This window comes from Octopus bimaculoides, chromosome 1 (assembly GCF_001194135.2).
Source record: "Octopus bimaculoides isolate UCB-OBI-ISO-001 chromosome 1, ASM119413v2, whole genome shotgun sequence".
Classification (NCBI taxonomy): Eukaryota; Metazoa; Mollusca; class Cephalopoda; order Octopoda; family Octopodidae; genus Octopus; species Octopus bimaculoides.
This window is the reverse complement of record NC_068981.1, coordinates 152,981,348-152,996,415: the sequence shown is the minus strand read 5'-3', so window position 1 is coordinate 152,996,415 and position 15,068 is coordinate 152,981,348. Positions and strand designations below refer to the sequence as shown.

The window sequence follows — 15,068 nt, the reverse complement described above, 5'->3', positions numbered from 1 at the left end:
TATATATATATATATATATATATATATATATATATCAGCGAAGGTGTATCACTTAGTAGTGAAAGTGTTTCACTCATGATTGCAAGATCATATTTTCAATTCCAAGACTAAGTATTATGTTGTGTCTTTTAGCAAAATACTCCATTTCATGTTGTGCACCTGTACAGGTAATGTCAAACTGATGGTGGGAGTGAGCTAGTGTGTAGCATAAACATTTGATCACTATAATCAAATCATCTGCGTGGTTGTTCAGCAAGAAATTGCAGATGGGGGATCCATGATATATAAGTTTAGAAATATATACAATTTGTACAACCATGGCATTTGTCTGTCTTGAAAGACAATCATAGCAATGTTGAAGTGCTCTCACTTTGTACAAAAACATTAAGTTATATTTCTCTACCACAAGTCTAAACACATAGCATAATGTTCTTAAAGTCCACAAACAGATGAGAGGGATAGTGGACACATTTAATGCTGGCTTAGATACAAAAGCTCACAGAAAAATGAAGATTTATAGCTTCCCATCTTAAAAGCTTTGTACTGGAGTTCCAGTTAGAGTTTGTTCCCTTAGTGATTACTCACGGAAAGATTGCATGCACACACACACAGAGCATACATGACATGATTGAAACACATTAGTAATTTGAACTTTCAATTATACAAAATATAGACAACGAAGAAGAAATCTCTATGTAATTGCTTCACATACTATAAATAGCAGCAAACTTTTCTGAAGAAAGGAATGGTACACTGGATAATGATTTACAAATATGAGTTAGTGCCCAAGAGACACAGAGAGTTTAATCTAGTAGCTCTATCGAATTGTCTGGCAGTAACACTACTGTGTATTAAGTTGAGGTTCAACATGTGCCAAGACTTAGTATACAAGGACAAGGTGATGGTGTTAAAGGCAACAGAATCATTTTTCATCCAGGTCACAGAACACCATAACAGATACTACAAGATATTCTATCTGATGCTATGACATCTTTGCTAATTCAGCATCTTATCTGAATATCCAATTTCTTTTTATTTTACTTGTTTCAGTCATTGGACAGCAGCTATCCTGGGATACTGCCTTTAAGGGTTTTTATAGTCAACCAAATGGACCCAGTACTTATTTTTCTAAGTCTGAATTGCTAAGTTATGGGGACGTAAACAGTGGGAGGAGGATAGAAACACACACACAATGGGCTTCCACACAGTTTCCATTAACCAAATTCATTCACAAGGTATTGAGTGGCCTAAGGTTATAGTAGGGAACATTTGCCCAATGTGCTAAAGAGAATAAGCCCAAGATCACATGGTTGTTAAGTAAGCTCTTTAACCATACAGCCATGCTTGCACATATAAACAATCTCACATTATAAAAATCTAAGCAGAAATATATTTATCAAGGTATATTTGTAATATAATTTATATGTTTACTATTCCCACACGCTCATAGGCATTGTAAACGTAGAGACTCATATGAATGCATACACATACATACACACATTTAAGCCTGTACGTATGTATATACATATAAAAAGGCATAAATATTTTGCCCAATGAAAGATAATTGAAATAATCCAAACATTATCTCTAGATTTAGCATTGTTTGTAGACTGACAGTACCAATTTGTATGTATGAGGTAACAACATTACAATTTAAAAAAATGAAAGTAATGAATATTTCTACATCATACTGTTCAATTTTTAAGGTGAAATATATCCAAGAGATAAAAGTAAATAAAATGAACCAACAAGACACTCACTGTGAGGTCACTTGATTTGTTAGAAAAGACAGTCAAATTTCCCACAAATTATACTCAACTATCTTAAAAAGCAGTAGCAACTTTCATCCTAAGTCTGCACAGTCAGGACTAACTTGAAGCTAAACAAACAACAGCATTAAGTATAAACAATTTCTTACTGCTAATGTTAGTCAAACATGAATGATAGTTTGCTATCATTAATGCTATTCCTGTATAATAAAACAATGAGCTTATTGTATATAGTGGTAAGGTGCATTCCAACTGCCCAGTATTCAGACGTAGTTTGAGAGAGATATGACTGTTATTTCTAGCATATCGAATGACCACATAGAATGAAGTGATAACTTAATGTACTCCTATCTTCCAAAAATACATGAGCCAAGCCAATTAGTTCCAACCATAAATCAGAATCTGATTCTGGATTTATTTTACTCAGAATTTAACCATACACCACAACATAAGACTACATTAGGTTATAGAAATAAATCATATTTAGATCAGATGTCACTTCAGGTGCACATGAAAGGCAGATAGGCAGAATGTACATACAATTCTGAATACTAAATGAATAATTAAAAATTTTACTAGCTGTAAATTTGTTGCATTATTAATTCGCAAACATTACTGATTGCACATAACACATTAGTGGAACTGGTATACAAAAATGGAAGCCCATTGTGCATATGTGTGTTTGCTTATTTAAAAGTAATGAGGTTCACAGTGTCTGTTTGCATTCCCCTTGCTCCACTGCTCATTTTGTGCCTTCGAAGCTGTGTGGTATAAGAGATCCCTTACTTGAAAAACAAGTAAGAGTTAGCAACAGGAAGGGCATCCAACTGTAAAGCAATACCCCAATAACATATACGCTCATGCTAGCTTTGAAAAATTGAACATAAAAATTATGTACATAGCTGTAGAGACCATACCAAAACAGACATCAGAGCTCAGTGTAGTACTCAAGCTTGTTAGTTCATGCCAAACTATCCAATCTATGCAAGCATGAAAAAAGGGACATGAAAGAATGATGATTATATGTTATTATATAGATAGATAGATAGATAGATAGATAGATATAAATATAGGCGTGGCTGTGTGGTAAGAAGCTTGCTTCCGAACCACATGGTTCTAGGTTTAGTCCCATTGCATGGCACCTCAGGCAAGTGTCTTCTACCATAGCCTCCGGCTGACCAAAGCCTTGTGAGTGGGTTTGGTAGATGGAAACTTAAAGAAGCCTTTCGTGTGTGTGTGTGTATCTATGTGCGCGCGTGTGTGTGTGCATGTCTTTGTGTCTATGTTTGTCCTCCCATCATCACTTGACAACTGGTATTAGTCTGTTTATATCCCCATAACGTAGCAGTTTAGTAAGATCAACCGATAGAATAAGCAGTAAGCTTAAAAAATAAGTTCTGGGGTCAATTTGTTCAACTAAAAACCTTCAAGACAGTGCTCCAGCATGGCCGCAGTCAAATGACTGAAACAAGCAAAAGAATTAAAAAATACACACATCCACACACGCACATAGCAATCATCATCATATAACATCAGTTTTCATACTGGCATGGTTTAACATGGTTTAACTTGGCTGGTTTAACAGGTCTTGACAAGCCCCAAGTCCATGTCAAGCTCCATTGTCAGCAATGGCATAATTTTTTTAAAGTAGGATGCTCTTCCTAGAAACCACGCCAAAGCTGTGTATGTATTTGTGTGATTGTACACATGTGTGAGTGTGTATGTGAGTATAAGTGAAGTAAAATTGGATCAAAAATTGCTTACCTGGTAGAGGAAACTCTTGAGATAATAGCAAGGTGAGGTATCGAAAAGCATAGTACTGAGGTTTTAATTCTTGTTCTTCTAGCTTCCGAGCACAAGCAGGGTCCTTCTCTTTTAACATCTGCATAAGCTGTTTCATCATGCTTCCTGAAACAAAGATAAATAAACCTCATATTGCATTGTACTAAATTATATTGATTCGTTCTTAGGATAAGACAAGTTTAATTACATACTAACCAATTCCAAAATCAGAATCATCCATTGTTTTGTTAAAGTTATCTCGGATTTCTGACATCAGATTAGTAAAACAGAAAAAAGAATCAGCCTCTGCAAATTCTGAAAAAACAAAAACATGGATATATATAAGAAATTCAAATGATCAAGAAATACTATTTTGAAATATTACATAATAATATAACATATGTAATACTTAATTCAATACTTTCTTTTTTAAATATTTGTATGAAGAATTTCAGAGAAGTTAATCTAACAGTCTAATTTAGAAGGAGTAGGATAATCTCTAACAAAAAACAGGGCCTGAAAATCAGCTGAAAATGTCTTGAAATTGAATCATGATCAGGATTGTCATTTAACATTGGTTACCCAAGCTGGCATGAGTTGGACAGTTTGACAGGAGCTCCAGTTGTCTGTTTTGGCATGGTTTCTATGGCTGGGGCCCTTCCTAATGCCAACCATTTTACAAAGTATAACACTGGCACGAGTGCTTTTTACGTGACACCAGCATGGGTGCTTCTTATGTGATATTGGCATTGGCACTTTTATACAGCACCAGCTCCAGCAGGATTGCCAAATAACTTACAAGGTGAAGACATCTTGGTTGAGAGAGGGAATAGAACCAACGGAAGTGGCTGTGTGCCAGGCAAGAGGACAGAGTATGATAGGGGGACAGGAATAGTCATCGTATAATAGAGGAGATATTTGGCCACCTATTCATCATCATCACTGTTTTAACATCCACTTTTCCATGTTGACATGGGTCAGATAGAATTTGTTGAGGCAGTGTTTCACAGCCGGATGCCTTTCCTATTGCCAACCTTTACCTGTTTCCAAGTAAGATAATATTTCCCTAAGACCAGACATTTTCACAAAAGATTAGAAAAGACACCACTTGCATGAAGGTAAAACTTGTTTACACATCATGTCAAGACAAGGACACAGTAACAAATACACAGACACACAATGAGCTTCTTTCTGTTTCTGCCAACCAAATTCACTCACAAGGTTTTGATTGGCTCAGGGCTATCAGAAGATATTTACCGAAGTTACCATGCAATGGGACTGAACCTTAAACCATGCAGTTGGGAAGCAAACCTCTAACCACAAAGCCATGCCTGAACATTTTAAGCAATTATATTTTTGACTACCAAGGAATGAAATATCTTAACTAGGGAGAGAATGAAACTTATATCTGGAAAGTAATGTGTTAATAACAGGAAAATAAAAGATTACTAAAACACAACGTACAAAATGGTGCATATGTAGGTAATGCATATAATGACTATACAAGGGGGTGCTGAAAAGTTCCTGGCTTGAAGGGTGTTGTGAAAGGCCTGGCTGGAGGCCCAACCTACCGAGTTCTTTCACAGGGCTTAGAAAACTGAAGGACTGCTGCAATAAGTGTGTGAATGAGAGGGGAATATGTTGAATAAAATCGTAATTAACTGATCCTTTTGTACTCTCTTTTACCCAAAGCCAGGAGCTATTAGCATCCCCTTGAATATGTATGCATACATATACTGATTACATAACTGACAAAAATACTAACCCCTGCACTTTAAATCAGGATCATTCACAAATGTGTAATAGATAGGGCCAAGGATTTCATTCATTCCCTGAAAAAAAAAATCAGTTGTGTCAATATAAATCACATAAAAAGAAACAATAGTTGTAAAGAACAAATAGAAGTCTGCAAAAATCAGGAACTTAAGGATAGAAATAGCAGTAACTAACTTGTATATATCCTAATCCAGGATTGAGTTTAGCATAAATGAAGAGAATACGTTCTACAACTTCCCAATGGGCTTCTTTTCCTTCTGATAAGACAGAATATTCTTCCTGGGATTTCTTCCGACTAGACATCATCTGTAAGAGGACATTACTCAATGACAATTCACTCATATAAAGTCTTGATAGAAGCAAAATATTTGTAACTGCAATTCAGGGTAATTCAAAAAGAATGGTACAAAAGAGAAAACATACATGTGCGTGTTGTAATGAATCTATTGCAAACATAACAGATGTAATATTGAAAGGTTAACTCTTCAAGTTTCTACTGACTGTCACAGATGTTCAATGTGGACACGTTTTGTCATACAGCAGACATCTTCATAATAGTCTAGTTCTTGCCACACCTGTGCCAGCATAGCCTGATCAACTGAGTCAACTGTGTCACTTATCCGCTGCTTTAGCTCCTGTAGGAGGCGCAATGGCCCAGTGGTTAGGGCAGCGGACTCGCGGTCATAGGATCGCAGCTTTGATTCCCAGACCGGGCGTTGTGAGTGTTTATTGAGCGAAAACACCTAAAGCTCCACGAGGCTCTGGCAGGGGATGGTGGCAAACCCTGCTGTACTCTTTCACCACAACTTTCTCTCACTCTTACTTCCTGTTTCTGTTGTGTCTGTAATTCAAAGGGCCAACCTTGTCACACTGTGTCATGCTGAATATCCCTGAGAACTACGTTAAAGGTACACGTGTCTGTGGAGTGCTCAGCCACTTGCACATTAATTTCACGAGTAGGCTGTTCCGTTGATCGATCAACTGGAACACTCGTCGTCATAAGCGACGGAGTGCCAACAGCTCCTGTAATCGTGTGAAAGTGGGAGAATGAACACTCTGTCTTTCAGATAACCTCAAAGGAAAAGGCACAAAATGTTAGGTCAGGGACTGGAGGTGGTGAGGGGAACATCAATGGCAAATCAACTCGGCATGGCCAACCCAGCATTTTGGAAGATGCTGGTTGAGGTAATTGCATATGTGACTACACAAATGTGGCAGGACCCCATCTTGCTGCCTAATGAAGTCGGATACCTCTTCTTTCAACTGGGGCAACAACCAAACGGACAGCATGCCGCAGTAGGTGCACTCTGTAATGGTGGTCCATTCATTTTGAATTATCCTGTATATTAATGACAATATTAAATACCTGTTATGTGGTATGGCCAGTATAAGTGAAATGTTTACAGAAGATGTGGGAATTCTCATGGGAATTCTTCAACTTTTGTTAACCAAGGGTATTTTTTTACTTAATATTTATACACTATCATTTATAGCTTTATCTTCAAGTTCTACTGGTAAATATAAATAAAGTATATTTCCAAATAGATACTACACAACTTACATTTGTGATGCCTAACCAGTTACGAGAAACAGTTTCTGACTGTAACACACATTGTTCAACCCGTTTCCGTAGAGTTTCTACTTTGGTTTTGGCATTAACCATTTCCTCACATGGAAAGTCTGTTGGTTTTTGGAAAAAAAACAAGTCAGGACATAAACGTCTGCAAAAATAAAAAAATATATATAAAGATACATGAATAACTGATTCTATGAAAGGAAAATGACATGGAAATATTTTTCAAGAAAGGTCAGGATGCCTTAATTTTAATAGATTTAAGGCAAATAATAATTATGTGAACTTAAAGGAATATGCACATTAAGTTTTAAAAACTATAATTGATCTCATATAATTTTACATAAAAAATTTCATGTAGTACTAGTTGAGATTTATTCACAGAAAAGCATTTAATATTATAATGTGTTGGAAGACTGACTAGCAAAATATAAGGAAATATTTGCTTGTGAGTTCCTTATTTCTTTCAAGAACCACAAGAGAAATACATAACAAGGAAAAGATGTTAAGGGAGGTAACTCTTAGAAAGTACTATTTTACCGCAATATCTTTCTCTTTTACATAGCTGAAGGATAGAAAACAACCGAGTTTTAAATTACGTGTGTTAGCTTAAGTACCAGAAGTCAAAATAATAATAATAATAATAATAATAATAATAATAATAATAAAGTTAACTATCAAGTTGTATGTTGAACCTGAACAGATTAAGGTTTTCATTTCTTCTTTCAGTTAACACAAAGTGAAAAATAAATCTTTTTATCAGCAAACAAAATATTCACCTGCAATCTTTATCGATTTGTACTAACATCTCATTGTCTTTGAAATAAGCACCCCATTCACTGTCGGGATTAGGATTGAGTGGCTAAAGGGAAAGAAAAAGGGAAAATATTACATCAGTTCTACAACAAGTAAACTATTAAAGTCTGGAGGAATAAATAGAAAAACATTAACCCCCAACAGAATTTAGGTTTTGAAGTAAAAATATATTCATTATGACTGGTACCAAATTCACTGGAAATAAAATAATTCCAAGCTACAAAAAGCCCTGTACTTTGGCCATAGAGCATAGTTCCATGACAAAACTGTGTGTGTGTGTGTAAAACAGATGAATAGAATTCCATAACATAACTATTTATAAAACAAACTTTATTGATATATGAGTAATTGATAGCTGCCAACTTGCATCATTATGTAAATGAGTTCTGCTACTTCATAATATCTACATTCTAATAAGTAGGTGGTTATTACTTTTTTTCAGTAGTTAGACAGAGGTCACAAAAAAAAAACCCCCCAGAAAACTAGTCAGCTTGATCTTCATTTCAAGTTCTAAGAGGTTATGTAGTTTCATAAGACTTAATTTAGTACCTCACCTCCCCCAACATAGCTACAGTCTAATGACTGAAACAAGTAAAAGATAAAATGGACACCAGAAATATAAATAAAATATGAGTTGTTAGTTTTAACCCTTTAGCATTTAAACCAACTATATCTGTCCAAAATATTTTTTTTATGTTCAAACCAGTCAGATCCAGCTTTTAACACCCACCCTACAATGTCATTGTAAAAATAAAGTCACACCATCAAAATCTCAAAGCTAGGTAATAATGCAGGATTCATTCAAAACAATATGAATATACATGCATTACATTTGAAAGAGCAATTTGAAAGCTAAAGGGTTACAAACTGTTCAACTAATACAGATTAATTTTTACTGCTTAAACACCAGTAACCTCTTTGAACTAATGATGTTATTCACAATATAATTTAGCCTAAGAGAAGTATGCTTTAATATGTAACTTACATGATCTTCCATAGTAACATCAGCCTTCTTTTCATTTATATTTGAACCTGGTTTCACAATCATTTCCTGTACAAACTGATTGTATAGTGCCCTACAAAGAAAGGAAACTATTATTAACCATGGAAAATCTACAAAGACAAAATTGTCATCAAGAGTGTATAGTCATCCAGACTATCGACCTCATCTTTCAAGTGTAGGCGGTGCTCCAGCATGGCAGCATTCAAATGACTGAAACATAAATAAAAGAATATTTACACACACACACATAAACACACAGATCTATCATTGATTGTCACTGGATATCTTCTCTGGATTGGGGGTCACATTAACGAAAATGCATTGTAGCTATAAGTATTGTAAATTACAAGAGTTATAATCTTAATAACAACGCATCAGCTCAACATTCAGACAGTTAGTATATGATGTAAGTTAGCCAACATTTATTATGATTAAGAAAACTCATTGTCATCACCATTTTATGACCACTTTCCATGTTGGCATGAGTTGGACAGGTCATTACTACTCTCCTAAATGGACTTGAAGAAACATCTTGCTTATAAACGTTATTTTTATCATGGTTTCTATAACTGGATACACTTCTTAATAGCAATCATTTTACAGAGTGTACTAGGTGCATTTTTTTATGGCACCAGTACTAGGGAAGCTGTCAGATCATTGACAAGATGAAAAAAGACCATTCAATACCTGTTTAACAGAGTGCAGTGGATGCATTTTATCATAGTGCCAGCACTAGAGAGGATAGGAGTGACATTGTGATAGATATGAAGGGGATAGGAGTAAGGGTGAATCATGGGTGTCCATCTCAAAGATCCAATGGGAGTAGTGAAGCTAGAGTGCATAGGTGCATGTGTAGCTGATGAAGTTCTTTATGCATGTGCTACAAGATTGGTGAGAGAAAAGAAAAAGAGATGAACGTGAGAGAGAAGGAAGTATGAAGTATAGGTGATAGGTAGATATGGTGGCATTTTTTAATTACATATAGTAAACTACATATACTCTCTTTACTCTTTTACTTGTTTCAGTCATTTGACTGCAGCCATGCTGGAGCACTGCCTTTAGTTGAGCAGATCAACCCCGGGACTTATTCTTTGTAAGCAAAGTACTTATTCTATCGGTCTCTTTTGCCGAACTGTGAGGGGAAGTAAACACACCGGCATTGGTTGTCAAGCAATAGGGGGACAAACACAGACACACAAATATACACACACACATACATACATATATACGATGGGCTTCTTTCAGTTTCCATCTACCAAATCCACTCACAAGGCTTTGGCCGGCCCGAGGCTATAGTAGAAGACACCAAGATATATATATATATATATATATATTCATCTACTCTTTTACTGGTTTCAGCCAGAGGCTGGGGCCATGCTGGAGCACTGCCTTTCAGTGTTTTGGGGGTCTTTTTTGTGCTTCCTGCCATGAAGTGAGCTCATCTGAGACTTCAGATAAATATTTGTCCAGGTGCTTTTTGAATGCTTCCACATCTACACCTTGCAGATCTCTTAGGTTCCTTGGCAGGATGTTAAACAATTGTGGTCCCCTGAAACCCAAGCTGTCGCAATACTGGGTCCTTATCTGAAATGAAGACGATGGTATCTTATGTATTATGTAGTGCCATCCAGTATGTGGTTGATATAGCTTTTAATTCCAAAGTTGGAAGCTGGACCTTCTATATGTACATCACTACATACTTTTCTTGCCTTGCGCTTCAGTTCTTGTAGTCCCTCCCAGAAGTTGTTTCACCGAGTCAATCTTCTTTTGTGAAGTGGTGCTTGATTGCCTCAAGTTCCACCACCAATTTGACGCTCTGTGACGACCACAATTGGGAACAGTAATCCAGACTGAGGACAGATGTCCTCTATAGGAGGTATTTCTGGTTCTGAATGATCTAAGGATATAGATATATAGCTGATAATTCACTCCATTGCTACTTAGAATTTCTTGCCATGTGCAGTGTTTCAGAGACACGATGATGAATCACTTTATCACCTGACAGATAAAATGCAATGAGAATGAGAGTAAATCGCTGAACAGATAAGCAAACCACATTTCTACCCTGTTTGTATACCCATTCGCGCGTGTGTGAATAAGGAAGATGTTGGTAATTGTTAGAGCACTGATTAGAATGCCTTGTATTAATATTGTTCTTGCATTGTGCTTTGAGTTACAATCAATCATCTTTGCATTTCGACAATACCACTACTCAACAGATTCTAACACCTCAGTGATCTTTAGTAATAGTAATAACTGATTCATCATTTTTGATAGGAAAGGAGTTCAGTCGAGTTCACATCGTACCTGACGGATACTTATTTTATCTGAGTACCTGACGGGTACTTATTTTATCGACACAGTACCTAACAGGTACTTATTTTATCGACACAGAAAGAATGAAAGTTGACCTCAACGGGATTTGATCCCAAAATGTAAAGAGTCGTAATAAATACCACAAAGCAATTTTTTTCCGACGTTTTAATGATTCTGTCAATGATTTCTAACAAAGGTGCGTATTTCCATGAATTTTGACAGAGGAGCACAACAGATAAAAATCAACCGTAGGAGTGTCACAAGGGAGGCAACCTTTATAAAAGCTAACTTACCTTTGTTTGTCTTCCCACATTTGCCAGTCTTTCTTCTTCAAAGGGAGGTAATTCAGCAGCAGCTAATAAAAATAATTTTAAAAAAATTATATAATCGCAATAAACTTGATCAAATCTATAACATAACTTCCAGGATGGGTCGCAACCCTCCTCCTCTTTACGTATTTATTCATTTATGTATGCGCGCGCGTCTACGCGTGTGTGAACACGTATTTCTGATAAGCTAACACTTTCGAAAACAATACAGTTCTTTTATAAGACATAAGTTTATTACAAAATGGAAAGAAAATGTACCTTCATTCTTTACGAATGAATATTTGATTTTCTCTGTTAAATTTTAATAAAATGCTTTCTTCACAAAAAATTCAATGAATCTATCAACCTATCAACTTTTTACTTTAATCGTTCATTCAATACACAAGTAACCTAGAAAATTCTGATCATGTCCATTTCAGTTTCCTCCATTCAAACATTTCTGAAATTAGTTGGTTGATTATTTCTTTACAGCCATTTGAAAATTCATTATCACAAAGTGGAGAGAAAGGATTTTCAGACACTGGGCCTCACTGAGGAGATGACAAGGGACCCAGACTTATGGTGATATGCTGTACTTGAGAAGACACGTCAAGCTAAGTAAAATTGTGGCCATTCATACATAAAAGCATGTTCTTTGCAGGTGCCAAAGCCATGTAAAATGGACTTATGCTGGTGCCATATAAAATGCACTCATGTTGGTGCTCCGTAAACACATCCACATCACTGGCACATAAAAAACAGCCAGCACACTCTGTAAAGTGGTTGCCATTAGGAAGGATTTCTAGCTGCAGAAACCACATCAAAAAGATAATTGGAGCCTGGACAGCTCTCCAGCTAGACAACTCCTGTCAAACCGTCCAACCCATGCTAGCATGGAAAATGGATGTTAAACGACAATGATGAGGAAGTTTGTTTTGAATGAAATATAATAATAATGAACTTACTTTATACAGTGCTCAGGTGCACTACAACACATCACAAAAGGTAGCCATAAGTGCATGTACAGTACATAGAATAATGCACAGAAAGTGACCAGTGAATGGGTCGTTAGAGAAAAAGGGTGGGGTGAACATCAGGTGTACTGTTGGTGAATTTCGAGAGGCATGGAAATTTTGAAGGATGGAGTGTCCCAACAGCTAACAACTGATGTGGGTAGTCTATTCCATGCTTCAGCAATTCTGATTGAAAAATGTTTCTGAAAGTCATGGGTGCTGTGTTATTTTTGGTTTTGCAAGCATGTCCATGGGTGCTAGACATAAGGAATTCAAAAATGCGCCCAAGGTTGTTGTTGGAAAAATGGCGGATAATCTTGTGGATTTCTGCCAAGTCAGTTGCTAGACATTGGAGTTTTGACTATTTAGCATTTAATCTGGCCATATCAGGCCAAAATATTCTACCTGTTTTTGGTTCAAACTGACCAAATCTGGCCTCTCACACTTACCCTACAATGTCATTTCAAAAGCAAGTAATCACATCATTGAAATTTCAAAACTGAGATAATGCATGATTGATTTAAAACAATATGAATAAATAAGCATTGCATTTGATAGAGAAATATGATAGCTAAAAGGTTAATGTGTCCATGCCAAGTGAGACAAGATATTCAGAGTATGGTAGATGCCTGGTGGTAGGTATTTGTCTGGTTGCAAGTTTCTGAACAGTTTCCAGGAGATTGATATACTGAACCAGAAAGGAGTTCCAAACTGGTGATGCAAACTGTGGATGTACGATAGCCATATACAGCAAATAGATAGCTTTATTGTAGAAGTGTAGTTTGTTCAATGTAAATTACTGTTGACAATAATGCCCAGGTCACATTCATTAGCAGACTTTTTAAGAGTGGTGTTGTAGAGGGAGTGTAAATTCACAAAGTCATGCAAATGAGACATGAGCAGCATTCTATCACATTTTATTCTGATTTCTCACCCAGACACCCCTCTCTCATCCTCTCTCCTTATGCAGATGAGTGTCTGTATGTACAAGGGGGTGCTGAAAAGTTCCTGGCTTTAGGCAAAAGAAAATACAGGAGAGATCAGTTAATTATGATTTTATTCAACATATTTCCCTCTCAGATTTACACACTTATTGCAGCGGCCCTTCAGATTTTCTAAGCCCTGGATGGTTGGGCCTCTAACCAGGCCTTTTGCGATATCTTTAAAGCCAGGAATTTTTCAACACCTCCTTATATGTATGTATGAAAGAAAATAATGAATTTCTCTTAAGAAAGCTTATTTGTTTCCTTCTGTTAAATTTTAATAAGTGACTTTCTTTGAAATGCTATCAATGTGTTCACCAAGAAGATTTCACAGGCATCTAATTTTGAAAATGTTAAATTCTCTAAAAATACTGGATACACAGCCATAGGTTGATTGTCAAAATTTCCTGTCTGTGGTTTGTTGTATACAGAAATAAACTATAAATAACTGGTGTCATGCACCAATTATTTATACATCAAAACTAGGTTAAGTATGACAAATTGTTAGGACTGTGATATATATATATTAAGCATGAATGATTACTGTACTATTCAGGCCCGAATCTTATAGTAGGCTACATTTAAATTCTGTGTTTGCTAAATGTGTGTGTGTGTGTGTGTGTGTGTGTGTGAGAGAGTGAGAGTGAGAGAGAGAGAGAGAGAGAGAGAGATAAAGAGAGTACAGTACCATTTGTGGGATCCATGGCTTTTATTTCTAGTAGGTTGCGTGACCACTTAGAGGCCTGCTTCATTGGATTCTTTTATTTTTACTCTTTTACTTGTTTCAGTCATTAGACTGTGGCCATGCTGGTGCACCACCTTGAAGGGTACAGTCAAACAAATTGACCCCAGCAGAACTTATTTTTAAGCCTGGTACTTATTCTATTAGTACTGTTAAGTTTTAGGGCAGTAAACAATCTCACAATGGTTGTCAAGCAGTGATGGGAAGAGCAACACAAACACACACAGACAGATACTGATATATGTATCCGACTGGCTTCTTTCAGTTTCCTTCTACCATGTCCACTCATAAGGCTTTGGACAGCCTGGGGTTATAATATAAGACACTTGCCCAAGGTCCCACACAGTGGGACGGAACCCAAAAGCAAGTTTCATACCACACAGGCATGCCTGTGCCTGCAGAGAATGCATAAAAGAAAATTGTGTATCTAAGACCATTTTACTTTTAGGAATTAATGTGGCAAAACCTGCCTGAAGCTAATTTAACAGGGGTTGTATGAAATCTTTCAAGGTTTTATAAACTAGGATGTTTTGATATACAAGGCACTATCATTTTTACCCTCATTTCCAACATTTAAATATGTAGCTATGTAATACAAATGATTGCAATGTACATATAGTACAGGACATGAATAGGACAGTATAGTATATAGACAGGACATACATAATGCAGGTATCTTACAAATAATAAAATGCAACGTGTTTCATGTTGGTCATGCTGGCAGTGGGAAACTAAACAAACACAGTGAAAGTGAACGACAGTAAGAGAAACTGAATGTAGGTGAGCTGTACTGACGAGTTTTGCTCTAAAGTAGCTGGTATTTGTTATCAAAACAAAACTGCAAATATCTTATATAAATTATATTCAATTTATCAATTTCATACACACACAAAATTAGATATGAAATTTTTTTCAAAATATTATCACTCATGTAAGCTACTTACCACATAACCACTCCTGCGCCTTATATATATATGTATAAACATA

The 15,068-nt window shown here is 36.2% G+C and overlaps 1 protein-coding gene across 2 annotated transcripts in view; it reads right to left on the bottom strand.

The window, feature by feature from the left end:
* The window catches only part of LOC106875833 (TBC1 domain family member 13), a 102,965-nt gene that overhangs the window by 60,066 nt on the left and 27,831 nt on the right, over window positions 1-15,068 (bottom strand). For both annotated transcript variants that reach the window (XM_014924119.2, XM_014924118.2), the window contains exons 4-11: window positions 11,329-11,390; window positions 8,702-8,792; window positions 7,680-7,762; window positions 6,889-7,048; window positions 5,502-5,633; window positions 5,317-5,383; window positions 3,768-3,866; window positions 3,534-3,677 (exon numbers count right to left, since the gene is read on the bottom strand). In XM_014924119.2, coding sequence (XP_014779605.1) covers window positions 3,534-3,677; window positions 3,768-3,866; window positions 5,317-5,383; window positions 5,502-5,633; window positions 6,889-7,048; window positions 7,680-7,762; window positions 8,702-8,792; window positions 11,329-11,390 — 838 coding nt within the window. The remainder of the gene's footprint in view (window positions 1-3,533; window positions 3,678-3,767; window positions 3,867-5,316; window positions 5,384-5,501; window positions 5,634-6,888; window positions 7,049-7,679; window positions 7,763-8,701; window positions 8,793-11,328; window positions 11,391-15,068) is intronic.